Consider the following 21426-nt stretch of genomic DNA (forward strand, 5'->3'; position numbering starts at 1 on the left):
AGAAATCCAAGTGGGAAGGGAGGCAGAACTCCCTGGAGTCTGAGCTGAGGGACTTGCACGAGACCGCGGCATCCTTACAGAGTCGCCTCCGGCAGGCAGAACTGCAAAAAATGGAAGCTCAGGTAAGTGCTGGTCCCGGGAAGGGCGCCTTGGGAGAATTGCTTTGAAGCAGGCCCACCTTGGCCTGTGCTCACATGCCGGCTTCCTTCAGCACACCTCCCAGTTCCTCTGGCTCTCTGACCTGTCTGTCGTTTAGGTCATTGTGAACCTTTTCTGTTTTTCCTGAATTGGTTGAGACTTGTTCCTTGGACTGGAAGATTAGGATCTAGACTGCCTCCTTGCACCAGGCTATCTCCCCTGGACACAGGCGCTTTGGAAGGTAGTTGGGACGCTCTATAGGATCACCTTAAGTAGAATACATCAGTTCTATCATCCTTGTTAAGGCTTGGTCACTGCTGGTGCCATAGAAGAGGCCAGGGTTAGAGCGACAGTATCAAGAAAAGAATCTTGTTCGGCAGTGGTGGCGCACGCCTTTAATCCCAGCACTCAGGAGGCAGAGGTAGATCTCTGAGTTCGAGGCCAGCCTAATCTACAGAGCAAGTTCCAGGACAGCCAGGGCTACATAGAGAAACCCTGTCTCAACCCCCACCCCATCCCACCCTCATAAAAAAAAAAGGAAATAATCTTGTTTTGATGTGTTTTGCCTCCTGTTTGCAGAATGATCGAGAGTTGCTTCAGGCATCCAAGGAGAAGCTGTCAGCCCAGGTTGAACATCTGCAAGCATGTGTTGCAGAAGCCCAGGCTCAGGCAGATGCAGCTGCTGTCCTGGAAGAAGATCTGCGAACTGCTCGCTCTGCACTGAAACTGAAAAACGAGGAGCTAGAGAGTGAACGGGAGAGAGCCCAGGCTTTACAAGAACAGGGTGAGCTGAAGGTGGCTCAGGGGAAAGCTTTGCAGGAGAACCTAGCCCTGCTGGCACAGACCCTGTCTAACAGAGAGCGGGAGGTCGAGACGTTGCAGGCTGAGGTTCAGGAACTGGAGAAGCAGCGGGAGATGCAGAAGGCTGCTCTGGAGCTGCTCTCCCTCGACCTGAAGAAGCGCAGTCGGGAGGTAGACCTGCAACAAGAACAGATTCAGGAGCTGGAGCAGTGCAGGTCAGTCTTAGAGCACTTGCCCATGGCCGTCCAAGAGCGAGAGCAGAAACTGAGTGTGCAGCGGGACCAGATCAGGGAACTGGAGAACGATCGGGAGGCCCAGAGGAGTGTCCTGGAACACCAGCTTCTGGACCTGGAGCAGAAGGCTCAAGTGATTGAGTCCCAGAGGGGACAGATTCAGGATCTGAAAAAGCAACTGGGGACACTGGAATGCCTGGCCCTGGAACTGGAGGAAAGCCATCACAAAGTGGAGAGCCAACAGAAGATGATCACAGAACTAGAGGGCCAGAGGGAAATGCAGAGGGTGGCTCTAACCCACCTCACACTGGACCTGGAAGAAAGGAGCCAGGAGCTGCAGGCACAAAGCAGCCAGCTCCATGAGCTGGAGAACCATAGCACCCATCTGGCAAAAGAGCTGCAGGAGAGGGACCAGGAGGTGACGTCCCAACGCCAGCAGATCGATGAGCTGCAGAAGCAGCAGGAACAGCTGGCTCAGGCCCTGGAGAGGAAAGGCCAGGAGCTGGTGCTGCAGAAGGAAAGGATTCAGGTTCTGGAAGATCAGAGGACGCTGCAGACCAAGATCTTAGAGGAGGACCTAGAACAGATCAAGCATTCCTTGAGAGAACGCAGCCAGGAGCTGGCCTCTCAGTGGCAGCTGGTGCATGAGCGTGCCGACGATGGAAAGAGCCCGAGTAAAGGCCAGCGAGGGAGCCTGGAGCACTTGAAGCTGATCCTGCGTGATAAGGAGAAGGAGGTAGAGTGCCAGCAGGAGCGCATCCAGGAACTTCAGGGCCACATGGGCCAGCTGGAACAGCAGCTGCAGGGTCTGCACAGGAAGGTGGGGGAGACTAGCCTGCTCCTGACCCATCGAGAGCAGGAGACAGCAACCCTGCAGCAGCATCTCCAGGAAGCCAAGGAACAAGGGGAACTGAGAGAGCAGGTACTTCAGGGTCAGCTGGAGGAGGCCCAGAGAGATCTGGCCCAGAGGGACCATGAACTAGAGACCCTCCGGCAGGAAAAACAGCAGACCCAGGACCAGGAGGAAAGCATGAAGCTAAAGACAAGTGCTCTGCAGGCCGCTCTGGAGCAGGCCCATGCGACACTGAAGGAGCGTCAGGGGGAGCTGGAAGAACACAGGGAACAGGTGCGAAGGCTCCAGGAAGAACTAGAAGTGGAGGGACGGCAGGTACGGGCCCTGGAGGAGGTGTTGGGGGACCTAAGGGCTGAGTCTCGGGAGCACGAGAAGGCTGTGCTGGCCCTTCAACAACGGTGTGCTGAGCAGGCCCAGGAACATGAGGCAGAAGCCAGGACCCTGCAGGACAGCTGGCTGCAGGCCCAGGCCACTCTCACAGAACAAGAACAAGAGCTAGCGGCACTGCGAGCGGAAAACCAGTATTCCCGCCGACAGGAAGAGGCTGCAGTTAGCCAGGCAGAGGCGCTGCAGGAGGCCCTCAGCAAAGCCCAGGCTGCCCTGCAGGAGAAAGAGCAGAGTCTGCTTGAACAGGCTGAGTTGAGCCACACCCTGGAGGCCAGCACTGCCGCCTTGCAAGCTACCCTGGACACCTGCCAGGCAAGTGCCCGGCAGCTGGAGGAGGCCCTGAGGATTCGGGAAGGTGAGATCCAGGCCCAGGCTCTCCAACACCACGAGGTCACGCAGCACCTCCAGCAGGAACTTTGCCAGAAGAAAGAAGAGCTGAGGCAGCTACTAGAGAAGGCTGGGGCCCGGAGGAGTCAAGAAAATGGAATCCAAGAGAAGCAAAGTCTGGAGCAAGAGAGACAAGAGGAAACAAGGAGGCTCCTTGAGAGCCTAAAGGAGCTACAGCTGACTGTAGCCCAAAGGGAAGAAGAGATTCTGATGCTGAGGGAGGCCTCGTCCCCACGCCACAGAGCCCTCCCAGCCGAGAAGCCAGCTCTGCAACCGCTCCCAGCACAACAGGAGTTAGAGCGGCTGCAGACTGCCCTAAGGCAAACAGAGGCCAGGGAGATTGAATGGAGGGAGAAGGCTCAGGACCTGGCTCTGTCCCTGGCCCAAAGCAAGGCCAGCATCAGCAGTCTGCAGGAGATAACCATGTTCCTACAAGCCTCTGTTCTAGAGCGGGAATCAGAACAACAAAGACTACAGGTGAGTCGCCATGTCGGGGAGGGAGGACAGGGAACAGAGCCATTGGCTGAGCTCAAGGGCTGCCTGCCTGTGGTACCTCAGAGAGTGAGAAAACAGAGACCGTGAGTACCATACCTCAGAGCTAGCAGAGGAGAAGAGCAACTATAGTCAGCTTCGTCCACGCCTGATAGAGGAACTCCAGTGTGCTGTGAGCATTCCCAGGCCTCCAAGAGTGGGCACAAAACTGTTTCCTGGTAAAAGTGCTGTTTAAGTTAGGTGGAAGGGATGGGTAGAAAATCGGCCAGGTAAAGTGGGGGTTGGGATTTCTTGGAGAAAGGCAAAAGAAACATAAGGAGGAAGGGATACATGGAAGACCCATGAAGGGGGTTGAAGTCACCTGGGACATAGAGAGTGTTGGCAAGAGTCAAGGACAGCAGAAGCCAAGGCATCAGGACTTTAAGGACTGGGTCACTAGTGGGAAATGGATGGAAGATTTAGGGCACGTTCAGAAAAACTGCTCAGGACAGCATGTGGAGTGACATCAGACTTGGGAAGGCCAAGGGGGACTGACAGAAGTCCAGGGAGAGGTGGGGACTTTGGGTGGCAAGTGTGAATAAAGAAAGGACAGAGGCAGCACCAGGGTTTCCACCCATGGAATAGAGAGAAGTAGGCTTTAGGAAGCGGTTTGGAAGTGGAGCAAGGCATGGGGGCCATGAAGGGGACATTCCAGCCGGCAGCTGTGGGCCTGTGGGAAAGAATGAAGCCCGCTCTCAGCAGTGTGGAGCTCAAAAGTCCATGTGTAGAGGCCAGAAGACAGCTAGCAAGTTCTCTCAGTTTGTGGGTTCCTGGGCTTGAACTTAGGTCATCAAGTGCAGTGACAAGCATCTTCATCTACCAAGCCATCTTACTGGCCTTGGCGCTCATGAATCTGGGCCCAAGGATACTTGTAGCCATGCCCTCACATTATATATGAGGATCAGAGGCACTCTGCATACTCCCCATCCACAGAGCCTACAGAAGCAGCTTTCAGGACAGCGCTTTGTGGTGGGGACCCTTTTGTTGGTTTTGTATTTTTGTTTTTCGAGACAGGGGTTCTATGTGTAGCTCTGGCTGCCCTGGAACTCACTCTGAAGAACAGGCTACCTCTCAAGTGCTGGGACTAAAGGCGTGTGACACAACTTCCTGGCTGTTGTTAATACACATGTGCATGTCTCATATATTTTTGGTTGTGAGCCTAACCTTTAATGGCTGAGCCATTTCTCCAGCCCATTCATGTATCTATGAGTATGTGCTGTGTGTATGCAGGTGCCTGTGTAGCCAGAAGAGGTCCCCTGGAGCTGGACTTAGAGGTAGTTGTGAGCCATGCCATGTGAGCACTGGGAACCTCTCTTTACACTTAGCATTTTACATGCTGTAAACATTTTTATATGCCACGTACCATTGTTATTTTTAACTACCTCAGAGAAGGAACTGACAGTATGTTCATTTCATAGTTGAAAAATGCCAGAGACCTAAACTTATCCAAAGTCAGACATCTGGTTGAAGTGAGTTAGTTCTGACAGTCTGACTAGGGTTCTGATTAGACCACTTGGCTCATCGTTTCCCTGTGAGCCTGTGACACCACACACGCACCCGCATACGAATGCATGCACACACAACATACCACACACAGCACACAACACATACACACCCACATATACAACACACACTTGCAGATCTGTCTCCCTGCTGGAGCATGGCACACTTATGAAGAGGGTAGAGGATGAGACAACTTTGGACATGGTTTGTCACAGTGTGACTTTTGTACTGTACCTTAGGAGGAGTTGGTACTCAGCAGACAAGCTCTGGAAGAGCAGCAGTCAGGTGGCCCACACTCAACCAGCAGAGCAGACCAGGGACCAAAAGTGGGACAGGGAAGCCAGTCTGGAGAGGTGAGTGGGGCCCAGTGGCATAGCAGGAGCCTTGTCAACCGCTTGTTGTCCCTTAGGAATGGGTCTCTGAAGCCACACTGCCACATTGGTCCCTTTGCCCTCTAGCTCTTGTCCCTGTGTGTAGGGCTGCCCAGATGAGCACTGTGGGTCTCCCTTGTAGGTAGAGACTGAGCCTAGTCCTGGAGTGGAGGAGAAGGAACGGTTGACACAGAGGCTTGAACGTCTGCAGCAAGCGGTGGCAGAGCTGGAAGTTGACCGAAGCAAGCTGCAGTGCCACAATGCGCAGCTGCGGACCGCCTTGGAGCAGGTCAGTAACTTCCGCAGTCTCCCTGTGGGCCCGGTGGGCCTGTGTCTCCACTCCCCCTGCTGTTTCTGAAACACTTATTAAATTACAGCTGTGCTTTGTCTGTGAGTGCGTGCTCACCACTCCAGGGGCCAGAGTAGTTGTGACAGCTGAAACAGCCCACAAAGCTAGCCTCAGCTGCCAAGGCATGAGAGCTAGCCTGCCTCCTCTGTGCCAGGAGCGCTTGTACCCTGCCTTATGCCCTCCCCGGCACAGGAGTCTTACTTCCCATGGTTTCTAGCTGTTTATACTCATCCCTGCACACGTGACTCCTCGTGTGCATATTGGCAGGTGGAACGAGAACGGAGGAAGCTGAAGAGGGATTCCGTGCGTGCATCCCGGGCAGGATCACTGGAGGCCAGAGAAACTATGACTTCATCCCCCACACAGCAGGTTTCCCTGACTTTCTTTTTGCCCTTACTTCGCCTTATCCCCACCCTCTGTCTCGTATATAACAGCACTCTTCTATATAGACACGCCCCTCCTGGCTTGATTCTGCTCTAGTCTGCCCTTACTTCAGAAGGGGGTCCTACTTACCTATGTAAGTGTGTTCTCAGGGCTAGTGGGCCTGCATTCTTAGTTCAGATCCACTCGCTCCCAGACAAGTGCCTCAGGTTCACCTTGTGTCAGCCAGAATCCCTGGTACCCATGGGTTGTGTCGCTTACCAGCTCTTGGCACACCCAGGAGTGGGTCACAGCTTTGCAGCTCTCAGAGCCCTTAGTTCTGAGTTTACAGTTAGGGTTCTTGATATCTCCTGGTATGGAGGCCTGTTCTAAGGGAAGGTGTTTGGAGAGGTGTTTACTCCTCTTAGCTGTCACTGCCTTAGGTCAGCATGGGAGGGAGGGACTGCTCCTGGCCCTGAACATCTCCAGCTTCACCCCATTCCCCAAGGGCAGACACTGTCTTCCCCTTTAGATCTCTGGCTCATAGCCCAAGGCTGTCACAAAACAGATCCATTGTGAACCCTTATGTTAAATATAAAAATTCCTCATAGAGGATATTGCCCATGTGCTGCTGTGGGTCCTCCTCAGCCTCCCCTAGCCCTGGAGCCATGCCCCATTGAGCGTCAGTCTGAGCTCAGGTACTTCTGGCCCTCAGATGTTGCCTAGAGCCCAGGAGTGGGATGACAAGTTCACGTTGCCTGCCTGGTGGATAGACCCTGGAAGCCTCGCTGGCCTTGGAGTGCTGTGGCTACTCCAGACCAGGATAGCCCAGTTAACAGGGACCATATTTGTTTTCCTAGGATGGGAGAGGCAGTCAGAGGGGTTCCTCGGACAGCGTGCTTGTGGTTGAGCTTCAGAGAGAGGTAGGTTCTGGAAGGATCCACTTCCTATTCTCCTTTCCCCGCTCACTATTCAGGCAACAAGGTTTAGGGTCTGCTACATGCTTGGCCCTGTGCATTTCCAGCGGGAGAAGGGAAGTAGCTTTGGCATCCAGAGAACGTCCATCTTTCTGGGAGGCAAAAAGTGCTACAGATCCAACTCCACCTGAAGTGTGGGGATGAGTCCAGGCCAGCCTCCATCCATACTTACAGAGGGAAAGAAGCGGAAGCACTAGAACAGTGGGCCAGGGAGCAGGGCTGGCCTCTGCCTCAGCTGTAGGCAGGCAGGACTTCCAACAGCACAGTAGACAGAGGACCCAGACACAGCTCCAGCAGGCTACCACACTCAGAAAAACGGCATCAGTGCCTCCCTGCCTTACCTAAAGCATCTTACCCAAAGCTCCAACCCTGTTCTTTCCACCCACCTTTCTCCCTTCCTCCTTCCACGCCACCTCTGCAAGGAGCCTTGAGGAGTGAGCCTCCCTCAGAAGTCAGCAGTTATTACTGTCAGGGTGGCTCTCCCACTTTGCCTGTTGGTTTTAATTTTTTTTAAGTTTATATGAAGCAATCCTGACTCGGCCTGAGGCAAGAGAAGCTCTTTCTTTTCCCAGTGCCCATGCAGATCTGCAGTCTGCTGCCTCTTCCCTCGGCTAGTTCTGTAGAATGCTAACACACCAGTCACTTCCCTGTTTCTGTTTATTTTACTGTCTACCCGAAGAATGGAAAGTTTAGTTGGTGATTCTCAACCTTAGCTGTACACTAGAGCCCCCCTCCCCCCGGGGAGGAGTTTTGAAGAAAATACTGATACCTGGGTCTCACACCATTCTAGTTAAGTTGGAATATTTTCTTCCAAAAGGTATGATGGGACTTTTACTGTGATTAAAATATTCTTTCTTGATTAGATTATGGTTATGCACCGACATATCCATTATCAAAATCATTAAAATTAAAATTCTGGGCATTTTATTGTGTGTAAATTTGCCTTGAATAAATTTGATGAGCTGGAGAGAGAGCTCGGTGGTTAAGAGCACTGCTGCTCTTGCACAGGATCTGGGTTCATTTCCCAGCACAAGCACCCACGGACTCCAGTTCCGGGGGATCTAATGCCCTCTTCTGACCTCTGTGGGCACCAGGCACACATGATGCACATATATACGTGCAGGCAGAACAGCCATACACTTTTTTTTTTAAAGTAAGTTTTTTTAAAAGTTATAAAAATTGTTGTTTTATTGCTGCTCCCTATGTATCACCTGTTCTCCTGTATGCTCTGATAAATACGCTGACAAAATCAATGTACAGGAGAAAGGGGTGTTAGCTATCATTTCAGGTCACAGTCCGTCACAGCAGGGAGCTCACGGCTGCAAGAACTGAAAGCAGCTAGTCCCATCCCAGTCAGCAGCCCATAGAGCGTGCGTGCGTGCGTGCGTGCGTGCGTGCGTGTCCGCTGTCAGCTCTACAGTCCAGGACCCAAAGCCACAGAGTGGCAGCACTGCAGGAACTGAGTATATGGATAATGTATTATGGATAAGGGATTATGTATAAGGGATGACCCCAGTTCATGTAAAAGAGATGAACCCTGGCTGCGATGCTTCCCAAGGGATTCTAGATAGTGTTAAGCTGACAGTTAAACCAGCCATCATAACTGGAGGCAGTGTTGAGAATCACTGGGGTTGAGTCCATGGGGCCCTTTTCCCAACCCGAGAGCCGGATTCTGAGATTCACATATGTAGCAGGGTTGATTCCACGAGAGCATAGAGCAGAAGGGCCAGGACAGCCTCAGAGCCCTCAACTGCTCTCCTTGGTTTTCCTATCCACCAGGTAGCCCTGCTGCGAGCCCAGCTGGCCTTGGAGCGAAAGCAGAGGCAGGACTACATTGCACGGTCCGTGCAGACCAGCCGTGAGCTAGCAGGCCTGCATCACAGCCTGTCTCACTCCCTCCTCACCGTGGCCCAGGCCCCTGAGGCCACTGTTCTGGAGGCTGAGACCCGAAAGCTGGATGAGTCTCTGAATCAGAGTCTGACATCCCCAGGGCCATGTTTGCTACATCCCAGTCTGGACACTACTCAAAATACCCACAGGTAGTAGCCATAGGCAGGGCAGGACACAGGCGAGTCAGGTGGGACACACATTGGATGACTGCAGAGAGGCCAAACCCCCCCCCCCCCCCACGACCCAGCTACAAGTTTGCCAAAGGCGAGATTTACCTGTTACTCAACCTGGGAGACCCTAGCCAGCTGACAGCCCCTGGAAGAAAACGAGAACCCTCCAGGCTGGGGAAGGTCCCAGGACACATGGGAATGAGGCAAAATCACATTTGCTTGCTAACCTGCTACCCAAGAAGTGCCTTGCCCTGACCGTGGGGCATCTGTTGTCTTCCCGCCGGATGAAGCAACCACAGTCTACACTAAGCCTGAAGACCTGACAGCATATGAGTATTCTGTCCTGGGCAGGAGCATCCTGAATGTATCAGGTACAGGAGTGTCCATGGCCTGTTTGTCTTCAGTGTCTCCCTCATCTTCCCTTCGACAATAAATCCTAGGCCTTTGCGTTAGTCCTTGGCTGCTGTCTCTGCTTATGTAGATGCTTATGAGGAAGCAGGGCTTCAAGGGCAGTAAGGAGGATTCACTGATTCTTACATGGTGGCATGAACATACCACACGGTATGGTGTCTAACTGGGAAGGTTAATTAGAAAATCCCCTCTGGGTGATGATGGTGCACACCTTTAGTCCCAGCACTCGGAGTGGCAGAAGCAGGATCTCCGAGTTTGAGGCCAGCCTGGTCTACAGAGTGAGTTCCAGGACACAAAGAAACCCTGTCTTGGAAAACCAAGGAAGAAAAACAAAAAGCAAAGAAAAGCCCGGGCCACCCCAAAGTGTGACTGACAAGACCCACATAACAAGTTTTGTGAGATGGTTCAGCAAGTGAAGGCACTTCCTGCCAAGCCTGATGATCTGAGTTCTGTCCCTAGTCCCACAAGATAGGTGAGTAAGCTGCCATCTGACCTCCCCACACACGTGCATGTACACTATAAAGAGAACAAGAGCCAAGTAAGACATTAGTGAGTTAGAGACAGTCCAAGTATGGACAGAAGGACCATAGAGCAAGGGAGTCGCCGACTGACTTTGGGGATGGAGAAGTTGAGAGTGCTGCTCAGCACACTGATGGGAACTGGTCTGTTGTAGCAAAGGGTGGGACCAAGGCTAGAGGCTGGATTGTGGCAGGCCTCTAGCTTAACCCAGATGCTAAGCAGCTACCTGCTGATGTTTTGATCACACTGTGAACCCTGAGATTGTTGTTTACTGAACAACAACAACCTGTTTCTAATTGTGTTGTGGCTCAGCCCTTAGCACACACCTTTAACCCCTCTGGCTGGAATACAGACATGCCCATAGTACTTACCTTTAATCCCAAACTATGAAGCTAAAGTTAGTTTATAAAAGGAAGCACCCATCTGGGCATGGTGGTGCACACCTTTGATCCCAGCACTCAGGAGGCAGAGGCAGGCGGATTTCTGAGTTTGAGGCCAGCCTGGTCTACAAAGTGAGTTCCAGGACAGCCAGGGCTACACAGAGAAACCCTGTCTTGAAAAACCAAAAACAAAAAAAAAAAAAAGAAGAAGAAGAAGAAGAAGAAGAAGCAGCAGCAGCACCCGTGTTTGAAAGTGCCGTCTTCATAGTTGTCTGCCTGATTATCCTTGTGTCCCTCCTGGGCACATAAAGTGACTCTGGCCCCTGAGTCCTACCATGTATCAAGCCAACATAGACTGGACATACCAGTTATTTACAGAAAAGGCCTAGTGGATATAGACTAGAGCTCCCAGACTTGAGACCATTGTTGGTGACTTCCTCAGAGCCTAAGAGCAGTTGTGCCCACCTTTCTTCTTTTCCTTCAGTGTTGGGGATAGAACTCAAGGTGTCAGTGATGCTACCTAGGAGTTCTGCCACTAAGCCATGTCCCCAGCCCCCAGCCCCCCAAACAGTGTTGTTCCCAGTGTTCTTTGCTTGGTCTAAGCATGCTATATTAGAATTCACACTTTCATTTTTTTGGTTCCCTGTACTGGAATCCCCTCTGAAAACAATGACACTAACTTGATGAGGTTTGCCATGCTATTCAGCCGGGCAGTGGTGGCGTACGCCTTTAATTCTAGCACTTGGGAGACAGAGTGAGTTCCAGGACAGCCAGGCCTACACAGAGAAACCCTGTCTCAAAAAACCAAAAGGAAAAAATCAAAAACAAAAAACAAAAACATGCTATTCAGTGGGAGTGAACAAATGCATTTGATTGGGGTACTTAATAGGAGGAATAGAAATGATGCAAAGACAGCTACATAATCAAAGGCCTGCTCCACCGAGGGTGACACAAATGCTGCAAACTTGTAGCCCACTGCACAACTTGTGGGCAGCTGCACAAACTGGAGAGTCTTTTCCAGGCAGTCAAGTTGGTTTCTGCTTCCTGTAAGGCAGCTGGGTTTGTCAGGGAGTGACTCTGCAGGCCTTGTAGTTTATGTATACTAATAGAGTGAAGGTCTAGTGAATCTGCTCAGTTTCTGGAACTTCCTGAAGCTTTTGAGTTGTTACTTGGGAGTCTTCCCTGCAGGATGGAATTTTTGCCTTCCTTTAGAATCTCCTAGGTCTTAATGAGCTTTCCTCCAAAATGAAAGGTTTCTGTCTTGCAGGAAAATGCTATATAATACTGGGCAAGGCAATGTAATGCCAGTCCTCAGAAGGCTGAAACTAGAACATCAGGAAGTCAAGGGCAGCCTGGAGCTACATTGTAAATTTCTGCCTAAGAAAAACAAATTAAATAGATGATAACTAGATAAATGGATGGATAAATGAATACGTAGAAGGAGGGCTGGAAGAAAGAGAGAGATTGTCCCTGAGATCTGACCCTTCCTCCCCAGATACTATGTTTGCAGGGAGTACCAGACCAAGATTTTATTCAGAACTAGGCTGATGTCACACCATTTTATCTTTACCCATGAATATCTTCATAATTATGTGGCTGTTGTGACACTAAAAATCCAGCATTCAGCTCGTTGTCACTTGTGAATGGTGGCCTTGTCTGCCCATCTTAGCTGACAAGCAGCTTCCATTTCTGCTTCTCTAGTCCATGTGGACAGATCCTTCTGGGGGCCTTTGGTCTGATTATCATTCTGTCAGTGATAGAACTTCTTTCTTTGCTGTTCTGATCCAAATCCAGAGAGGGTGGCCTAGCATATGAGCAAGGATGTTCATGTCAGCAGGCTGAATCCTGTCCTTTATCCCAAGTTCCCTCTTTCATCAGCTAGTGATAGGCTGTCTCTAGAGCTGGAAGAAAATGGAGTTCCACTTCTCCAGGAAATATAGACTCAACTCAGTGTGATAAACACTCTCATAGACTTACCCCGGACCTCAAAAAGAACATCAACTAGCTGATGCCTGTCATGCTGGGGGAAGGGAGTTCCAGACAGGGGGAAGGGCCTGTAAAAAGGTTAAAGGTAGCCACATGATGCTATCACATGCCTTTAATCTCACAAAAGAGGATCTCTGCGAATTCAAAGCCAGCCTGATCTACAGAGTGAGTTCCAGGATAGCCAGGCCTACACAGAGAAACTTTTGTCTCAAAATAAGGGGGCTGGGGGCTGCAAGTTGAGACAAAAGGTGGCTAGAGAGCTAAAGTGCTGGAGAACTGCATAAGGGCTAGAGAGATGCTCATTGGTTAGGAGCTTGTGTTGCTCTTGCAGAGAACATGCGTTTGGTTCTATACCCACATGATGGCTCAGAGCCATCTGTAACTCCATATTCAAGGAATCCAGCCCCTCTTCTGACCCCTGAGGGCAGCAGACATGAACATGATGCACATGCATACATGCAGGCAAAATACTCATGCACATAAAATAAAATAAGCTTTGTAAACATGAAGGGCAGAATAGAACAGAGGAAGGCAAGGAGGAATGAGTATAGACACACAACTCTGGCCTCTGTGCTGAGGATATGAATGGGTTTGTGCTGACCATGCAGACCAGACTCTGGCCACTCACCCTGGTTATCCAGCTAGTTGCCTGAGTCCTTGCTCAGAGCAGATCAGAGCCACAACCTTCTTACCTCATCTTTACTATCTTGCGCATCTAGGGAATCAGACCATCTTCCAAAATCTATGGAAGAATTGGAGATGGTGAAATTCTAGAAAGTTCCTGTGACCCAAGAAAATCCCTCAGGGTCCTTCACCTGTTGTGAGAAATATTAAAAATGAACTGGCACGATCCCGCGTTTGTGCCTCTGTCCCAGCAGCCTGGCCGGCCATCCATGCACTGGCAGGCAATGGCAGTTTTGTTTTTATCCCTTGGAGACTCTGACTCAGAACTCCACCTAGCTCTCTAGGTTCCCACTGGCGAGTCATTACCATGCCAGCCCCATGCTTCGAAGCCCCCACAGCTTTTGTGGTGCCCCCACACTTTGCCACCGTACTCTCTGGAACCCAGTTGAATTGTCTCGAGAAGAAAAACACCACACAAACTTAGCTCAGAAATGGTAACTCAATCTCTGGGCACAACAACTAAAACCCAATCTTTTAAGCCGTATTAAATCTGATTCTTCTGTTGGTGAATCCTGACAGATCCACCATGATACCAGGAAACTTTTCAGCTACATCCTACCCTTCTGCTATCCCCGTTCCAAAAGCAGCCCAGACTTCCCAGCATTCCTCCCACCTCCCCAGGGAAAACTCCCTGTCCCCCCACTCTGAGAATGTCTAACACATCTCCATTACCGTGTCACTTGGGGCACCAGATCAGCAAGCTGCAATAACCAGTACTGCCCCCAGAAACCCTGGTGACTGGCATTCCTGGGACAGATGAAGGGTCCTGCTGTTTGGCTCCTCATCTCTGCCTCGGAGCTGTGGTTGGAGGCCTGATTCGTCCTTGGAACAAAGGCAGAAACTGACTGAATCTGGGACAAGACCAACCTGGACCCTACTACCTTCCCAGTACCCACCTGAAAGCCATGTAGAATAATTGGTTGATATTGCTGAAGCCAGAATTCCCCAGCATGGCACAGGACACACAGTGGAAATCAAAATGGTGCAGGAGGGAATTGGGAGTCACTCCAGATGGCTTCTTCCACACTGTCCCATGCTCGCTCACTGAGTTCATGCCCTGGTAACAGCACAAAGACAAGGTGGGGATTCTGGCACCAACCATCAGTTCTGGGGAGCAGGAGGAGAGACCATGGGCCGAGGTTGGGGAGGGGAAAGGTAAGCAGTAGCCAAGAGAAAGGGTTTGGACCAGAGGATGGGGGACTGGGCCTGGGGAGTGAAGCCAATAGCACAGGTCTGGGTGCTAACAACTGACCAGCCACCAGAGAGCTTTTGTCCTCCAGTATCCCATGAACTTCTCATAACATGCTTCCCCAGCTGTGTGGTGGCAGGTGGAACAGTTGGGGCTTTTTGAAGGGCAGCCACGCTTTCCAAATTTGAAGCAGAACCAGTTACATTGCTGTGGTACCATGTATGTCCATCCCTGCTGGGGTGCCAATTCATGTGTCAGGTACAGGCAGGGAGCAATCATCCACAAGACAAGCCCCCAGAAGACCCAGCAGTGCTCCATGTCTGCCCAGGCAGTGGCTCATGTGGCAGGGAACAGACTGGCTTCTTCACCTGAAAGGACATGGGGGCTGAGGCCACGGACAGCACGAGACAGCATGAGCATCCCCTCATGCTGGCCTCCACAGCTCCCCAGCCTTCCCTTCAGCTCCAATGTACCCCTCCTGTCCATTTTCTCACCCCCAGGGAGGATTCTGACTGGGCCTAGTGAAGATGCTAGCACAGAGTGTCCTGAGTGCTCCCTGCAGAAAGACTGGCTGTCAGCGCCACTCATTATATCAGAGTCCACACTGTGACCACTGTCCTGTACCCTACAGGGGACAGTCATCAGGCTCTTTAGTACTGAAAGTGAGAGCCCAGGGCCACAGTGTCCTCATCTCTCTTCAATTAGGTATCTGAGATTGCTGACCTGAACCTGTGTAGTTTCCCCCAGAAGCCAAGCATTCCAAGATGGTTCTGCCTGCCAGCGACCCCACCATCCCCCGCTGCCATGGTTTCACTGTGATCCTCCAGAATTCTTACTCTCTCCCCTAAATTCTTTTAAATCAACACAGAGTATTGGATATTGTCATGACCCTTTCTCTTATTTATTTTTTTCTAGATTTATGTTATGACAGCTCTCTACAGCCCCTAATATATATTTATATAACAGACTATGATAAAGGAAGCAACTGGAAAGAGCTTTCTAAATTGTGTCAGATTTACTTAGTGTATCTGTGCATGTGTGTGTGGGCATTCAGGCCATGGTTCATGTATGTGGTAGTCATAGAACCACCATGTGGGTTCTAGGAATTGTCCAGCTTAGTCACCAAGTTACCTCAATAGCCCTCAAGAATGTTTTCATTTACTCAAAATAGCCAGATAAAAACAAAAGCAAGATCCTTAACAACTCTCCCTGCAAAACCACTAGGCTAAACTTCTTTTCCATTAGAATGGTTATTTTTTACATGAGTAATTAAACAAGACCCAGATCTGATATATATATATACATAAATTCATATAAAAACAAAAACAGATGGGCAGTGGTGGCACATGCCTTTAATTACAGCACTTGGAAGGCAGAGGCAGGGAGATCCCATAAGTTCAAGGCCAGCCTGGTCTACAGAACAAGTTCCAGGACAACCAGGGCTATACAGAGAAATCCTGTCTTGGTCAAAACAAAACAAAACAGTGTACTTCATCTTGAGATAAGAATGATAAGTCCATCTCTATTTGTTAAAAACCAATTTCCAGCCTGATATGGTGGTGTAGCCTTTACCCTCAGCACTTAGGAGGCAGCAGCAGGTAGATCCCTGTGAGTTTGAGACCAGCCTGGTCTACATATGGAGTTCTAGGCCAGCCAGGGCTACTCCCAGTTCCCAGAAATGATAATTAACTTAAAAGCAGTTAGAAGGGTCAGTGAGATGATTTGCTGGCGAAAGCCCTTGCCACCCCAGCTGATGACCTGAGTTTGATCCTGCAGCTTGAAGAGGTTTGTCTTGACCCGGAAGGTCTGCAGCTTGTTTACAGCCGTCCCCATGAAGTTGCTGAGAGCTGGGGGTGTCATTCTGGTGCTATGGTGTGCATCAGCTACCAGGCTCCCTATACAGAGCTCCCACACAAGCTGGTAAGTATGGTCTGCCTGTATGTATACATGTGCACCGTGTGCATGCAGTACCCATAAAGGCCAGAAGAGGGCTCAGATTTTGCAGAACTGGAGTTTCTGATGGTTGGGGGCCACCTGATGGGTTCTGGGGAATGATCCTCTGAAAGGACAGCCATACGCTTAACTTTTGAGTCATCTCTCAAGCCCTTGCACACATCTTTTTTTTTTTTTTCTTTCTTTCTTTGAGACAGGGTTTCTCTGTGTAGCCCTGGCTGTCCTGGAACTCACTCTGTAGACCAGGCTGGCCTCAAACTCAGAAATCCACTTGCCTTTGCCTCTGCCTCTGCCTCCCAAATACTGGGAATAAAGGCGTGTGCCACCACGCCCGGCATGCACCCATCTTTTTAAAATGCAGGTTCTAAGGATTAATAGTTCTAAGGTCTTAAGAACAAATAGTTTTTATTCCATTTTTTTCTGGAGACCTGACAATTTACCCTTACAGAACTGATCCCTATATATGACCATATTTGACTCCAGTGTTTTGCCTCTGAGCAATCTCATGAACTCATGCATAAGTTATAACCACCTGGTACAATTTTTGTTTGGAATATTTTTATTTTTGTATGAGTGTTCTGTGTATATATATGTATATATATATATATATATATATATATATATATATGGTGCATGCCAGAAGAGGGCATCAGATCCCATTACAGATGGCTGTGAGCCACCATGTGGTTGCTGGGAGAAGGGGGCCTATGGAGGGTAACTAACTGGGCTTGTGTGTGTGATAGAAATACATTATGAATATGTATGAAGATTTCATAAACCCATTATCATGGATAATCAACATATCCTAACAAAAACATTTAAGGTCTAGATGTGGCAGCACATGCCTTTAATCTCAGCTTCTGCAAGGCAGAGGCAAGCAGAATTCAAGGCCAGCCCAGGCATAGTGAGACCCTATCTAAAATAAAATACAAAATAAAATCTTAAAAACTCTCTTTGGGTGAGCCGGGCGTGGTGGCGCACGCCTTTAATCCCAGCACTTGGGAGGCAGAGGCAGGCGAATTTCTGAGTTCGAAGCCAGCCTGGTCTACAGAGAAAAAAACAAAAACAAACAAACAAACAAAACAACAACAACAAAACCTCTTTAGGTTGACAGGAAATTGAATTCAACAGCATAAAATAGATTCCTAAAGTGGGATTTATTATCTGAAGCAAGAGTTCTACGTCAAGACCTTTAAGCTCAAGCATGGAGACTGAGCACAGCATGGTTGCTGGCTGCTCTTTCAGGGGACCCTGGTTCAGTTCCCAGCACACATTGGGTGACTCAGAACTGCCCATAAGTCCAGATTTCAGGGATCCAATGCCCCGTACTATCATCTGGTACACATAAACACATGTAGACACACATAAAAATAGTTAATAAATCTTCAAAACAGAAACCTCCCATGAGACGCTAAGAGGCTGAGGCAGGAGTCCAGGTGTTCCTGGTCAGCCAGAGCAGCAGAAAGACACTTTCTTAAAACAAAACTATTGAGCACTTTGTTTTAGTCTTTATAGCGGTATTAAGCTGTCTAGAGCTAATGGGTTACAACAGAAAGCAAATAAGGGTTTGTTTAATCTCCACTCCATAGCCTTGTCCTGGAGGGGTGGAATCAGCGAACGTCTTTATTTTATTTATTGACCCACACTGGGATTAGCACTTGGACGCTGTTTAAGAACCCAGGGTACTCTGAAGTCCAGAACTGGGTTCCACTATTGATCAGTTTAAGCTTGAAAAAAAAAGCAAAGTTAACACCCACTCTCTTTTAAAAATAACTTATAGATTATATTTACTTTTTTGTGAGTGTAGTCAAGGGCACGCCACGGCATTCATATGGAGGTCAGAGGACATTTTGCAAGAATCAGTTTTTTTCCACCATGTGGGTCCTGGGTATAGAACTCAGAATTGGCAGCAAATGCCTTCACCTTGCAAGCCAGTTAATACCCACTTCCCCCTGCAGAGATTCTCATGCCTTAACCGCATTGGAAACACCTTGGAGCCACTTTTGACTTTCTAATGAGGGAACCAATGATTTCCTTGGAACCGATTTCTTTCTTTCTTTTTTCTTTTGTAATTTTTCAAGCCAGGGTTTCTTTGCGTAACATCCCTGGCTGTCTTGGAACTCTCTTTGTAACCCAGGCTGAACTCGAACTCACAGACATCCGCTTGACTCTGTCTTCTGAGTGCTGGGATTAAAGAGTGCGCCCACCCCGGTTTGGAACCAATTCTAATTAACGCTGCGGTGGCTCTGGCGGGGTCAAGTTGGAAGCGCTGTCCTAAGAGATCCAAAGGTCCAAGGAGAGGCACTTACCACAGGTGCTGTCACTCCGCACCCAAGCACCGCCCTCTGTGCTCCCAGCCCGCCCCTCTCGGAGCACTGCCCAATCCGCGCGAGGAGGCGTGACAATGTCCACAAGCTAGACTGCCTTTGAGGAGGCAGGTGAGGGGGTGGAGCCCCACTTACGCACCGCTACGCCTGCGCAAGACAGCGAGGGGCGTGACCCCGGGTCCAGGCCGGAAGCGGGAGGCTGGAGGGGCGGGCCGGCTGGTGTCCCCTTTCCGGCCGGTCCCCATGGAGGCGCTGGGGAAGCTGAAGCAGTTCGATGCCTACCCTAAGACTCTGGAGGACTTCCGGGTCAAGACCTGCGGGGGTGCCACGGGTAGGTCTCGGCGCGGGCAGGGTTGCAAGGAGGGAGCTGTCCTCGCGTTCGGCCCGGGCTCCCGGACCCTCCGTGGCCTGCTAAGGGGCTGAGGGGTGGGATATAGGCCGTTCCAAATCTCGCTCTCGCCCTGCAGTGACCATCGTCAGTGGCCTTCTCATGCTCCTGCTTTTCCTATCGGAGTTGCAGTATTATCTCACTACGGAGGTGAGGGGCGTGGCCTAGAGCGTGGGCGGGGCCTGGCATTCTAAGGGCAGGACCCTTAAAGGTGGGAGAGGGGAGGAGAGGCGAGGAGAGGCATAGGGGCGAATCTGACTGAGGTAGACATGCTCTAGGTGCATCCTGAGCTCTACGTGGACAAGTCTCGGGGGGATAAACTGAAGATCAACATCGATGTTCTTTTCCCGCACATGCCTTGTGCCTGTGAGTACCCGATTGTGAGTGGGGAGTTGGACTCCTGGACGTAGGGTGGGCTTCCAGATTTACACCTCTGGCCTTAGATCCCAGAGTGAATGCCAGGCCATCCTCATTCCCCGAGTCCATTTCTTCCTCAAGATACATCTTTCCCATCAAAGCTCAGCTCTCCGGGTCCCTGGTGTCGTAGCGCCTTAGCTTGCCTCTCTGTTTCCAGACTTGAGCATCGATGCCATGGACGTGGCCGGGGAGCAGCAGCTGGATGTGGAACACAACCTGTTCAAGAAACGACTAGACAAGGATGGCGTCCCCGTGAGCTCAGAGGCTGAACGGCACGGTAACCAGGGGAGGGGGACAGGTCTCCGATCCTACAGCTGGACATGCCTGCCTTCCACACATGGGCCGTTGCAGGCTCAGTGACACCGTAGACAGAAGTCAGCTGGCTTGCTTAGGGTTCTACAACTATTAAAAATCAAGAGTCAGTTGAATCCATGCTTCTGGTATTGGAACATTGAGTAGAATACCTTAGGGGCTGGAGAGAGGGCCCAGTGGTTAAGAGCAAGACACTTTGCTCGGTTATCGTTTCTCAAGCTTGAACATGGGTCTTCCTTAGGTAAAGGAAGTTTGCTTGTCCACCTCATTGGCTAGAGTACTGTCCCCCGTTGCAGTGCGAGTATCCTAAGATTAAGAGCTTAAATTCTCGAGTAGAGTTGCCTGGGTTCGGATCTAGCATTGTCTTGCAGTTTGTGAGCATGATGCAGGGCTGGATGCAATACAGATGGGTCTCAGCTTACAACACTCTGACTTGGAGATGGTTTGAAAGCACGCCTGTACAACCATTCAGGTCTTCACTTTGCGTAGAGGACTCAGTCATTGGAGGTACTCGGTGCTTTGTTAGGAACTAGTCTTCATGTCAGATGGTTTGCCCAGCTGTTGGCTGGGTAAGTATTCTGAGAATGTTTAAGGCAGTATCAGTTAAGCTATAATGTTCTGTGTCTTAGATGTATTAAGTGCATTCTAAAATATGACATTTTACCATGGGAAACCTCATCCTGAGTTGGGGGAATCAGTAATATATAATCAGTACACAACCCATAAGTAATCTTTTTTTAAAGATTTTATTTATTGTTTTTTTGTTTGTTTGTTTGTTTGTTTGTTTGTATTTTCGAGACAGGGTTTTTCTGTGTAGCCCTGGCTGTCCTAGAACTCACTCTGTAGACCAGGCTGTTCTTGAAGGTTTTATTTATTGTTAAGTACACACTGTAGCTGTCTTCAGACACACCAGAAGAGGGCATCAGACCTCATTACAGATGGTTGTGAGCCACCATGTGGTTGCTGGGATTTGAACTCAGGACCTTTGGAAGAGCAGTTGGTGCTCTTAACCACTGAGCCATATCTCCAGCCCATAAGTAATCTTTCTAAAAGACCTGGTATAGAGTGTACACTTTGAGCAGTTTCCCTAAGTTGCTGTCTCTGTTACCCTCAGCCCATCTCACTGTGTAGAACTCACAGATCCTCTTGCCTCTGTCTCGCAAGTGCTAGGGTTAAAGGTATGGGCTACTATCCCAGTCTCAGAGTCTAAGGGGATGGAACAGGGCAACAGGAACTTGCCTGTACCAACTGACTCTTAGTGTTTACTGCTGTTTTCTGATACTGAGTATATGTAATGGCCTTAACACCTGACCATCATGTATGTGGCTGGTTTTCCCCAGCCCAGGGACTTATGTGGGAGGGAGCTGTGGCCGTGGATGTCACTGTGTCTGCTTCATGCTGTGCTTTTGCCCCTGCCCTGCCCAGAGCTTGGGAAAGTCGAGGTGACAGTGTTTGACCCCAACTCCTTGGACCCCAATCGCTGTGAGAGCTGCTACGGCGCTGAGTCAGAAGACATCAAGTGAGCCACGCCACAGGGCATGGGGAGTGAGACCTGAGATGGTAGAGGCATTATATTCCTCACTATTCATCCTGATGCAAGTGATAACAGTTAGCCAGCAGGCCCGCTGGCAACTGCACACCTAGGGGGCCTGCTCTTCAGCCTAGAGAACCAGCTGCCAGGCGTCCAGTCCTTGTCTTCAATCTGAGCCACATTGCTTCTCTATGTAGGGATAATAACACCCTCCTTGCCAAAGTTAAGTGTATGTTATATGTAAAGCCCTGACGTACAGGGCCAAAGCTACATTATTACACCTCCACTATGTGCCAACCACTGTGCGACTTCACAGCCCCAACCCCTGAAAGACTGACTCAACAGGTCTAGAGAGATGTACTTTTCAGAAAGAAGAGGG

At 50.0% G+C, this 21426-nt stretch overlaps 3 protein-coding genes across 26 annotated transcripts in view; 2 read left to right on the top strand and 1 right to left on the bottom strand.

Moving 5' to 3' along the window:
* Positions 1 to 9402, top strand: part of Cep250 (centrosomal protein 250) — a 42616-nt gene extending 33214 nt beyond the window's left edge. For 11 of the 12 annotated variants that reach the window (XM_006498797.4, XM_006498796.1, XM_030247663.1 and 8 more), the window contains 7 exons: positions 1 to 122; positions 718 to 3276; positions 5073 to 5186; positions 5347 to 5493; positions 5821 to 5922; positions 6774 to 6836; positions 8670 to 9402. In XM_006498797.4, the coding sequence (XP_006498860.1) occupies positions 1 to 122; positions 718 to 3276; positions 5073 to 5186; positions 5347 to 5493; positions 5821 to 5922; positions 6774 to 6836; positions 8670 to 8933 (3371 nt within the window). In that variant the 3' untranslated portion in view covers positions 8934 to 9402. The remainder of the gene's footprint in view (positions 123 to 717; positions 3277 to 5072; positions 5187 to 5346; positions 5494 to 5820; positions 5923 to 6773; positions 6837 to 8669) is intronic. The other variant, XM_006498798.1, reaches the window with a different exon arrangement.
* 6430550D23Rik (RIKEN cDNA 6430550D23 gene) lies at positions 47 to 18627 on the bottom strand. 11 transcript variants are annotated; one of them, XM_030251751.1, is made up of 6 exons: positions 18382 to 18605; positions 14183 to 14487; positions 13827 to 13987; positions 13603 to 13752; positions 12939 to 12988; positions 47 to 101 (listed from the first exon to the last, which is right to left on the bottom strand). In XM_030251751.1, the coding sequence occupies exons 2-5, from the start codon at positions 14435 to 14437 to the stop codon at positions 12970 to 12972; spliced, it is 585 nt and encodes a 194-aa protein (XP_030107611.1). In that variant the 5' UTR covers positions 14438 to 14487; positions 18382 to 18605; the 3' UTR covers positions 47 to 101; positions 12939 to 12969. The 11 variants fall into 11 exon arrangements, 9 of the variants coding, with proteins under 9 accessions (XP_030107611.1, XP_006499793.1, NP_001138823.1 ...); XM_006499730.4 differs by lacking the exon at positions 47 to 101 and adding an exon at positions 10945 to 12064; NM_001145351.1 differs by lacking the exons at positions 47 to 101; positions 18382 to 18605 and adding exons at positions 10945 to 12064; positions 14843 to 14929.
* The window catches only part of Ergic3 (ERGIC and golgi 3), a 10252-nt gene continuing 7355 nt past the window's right edge, over positions 18530 to 21426 (top strand). For all 3 annotated transcript variants that reach the window (NM_001356413.1, NM_001356414.1, NM_025516.5), the window contains exons 1-5: positions 18530 to 18730; positions 18867 to 18937; positions 19066 to 19153; positions 19362 to 19481; positions 20942 to 21035. In NM_001356413.1, the coding sequence (NP_001343342.1) occupies positions 18643 to 18730; positions 18867 to 18937; positions 19066 to 19153; positions 19362 to 19481; positions 20942 to 21035 (461 nt within the window). In that variant the 5' untranslated portion in view covers positions 18530 to 18642. The remainder of the gene's footprint in view (positions 18731 to 18866; positions 18938 to 19065; positions 19154 to 19361; positions 19482 to 20941; positions 21036 to 21426) is intronic.

This window comes from Mus musculus, chromosome 2 (genome assembly GCF_000001635.26).
Source record: "Mus musculus strain C57BL/6J chromosome 2, GRCm38.p6 C57BL/6J".
Taxonomy (NCBI): Eukaryota; Metazoa; Chordata; class Mammalia; order Rodentia; family Muridae; genus Mus; species Mus musculus.

Coding starts and splice junctions, on each gene's coding strand:
- 6430550D23Rik (XM_030251751.1), bottom strand. CDS start 14,437: ATGGAGCACTGCTGGGTCTTCTGGGGGCTTGTCTTGTGGATGATTGCT. Junction 13,988..14,182: donor CAAAAGCTCTCTGGTGGCTG/GTCAGTTGTTAG, acceptor TGCTGTTACCAG/GGCATGAACTCAGTGAGCGA. Junction 13,753..13,826: donor TTATTCTACATGGCTTTCAG/GTGGGTACTGGG, acceptor CTTTGTTCCAAG/GACGAATCAGGCCTCCAACC.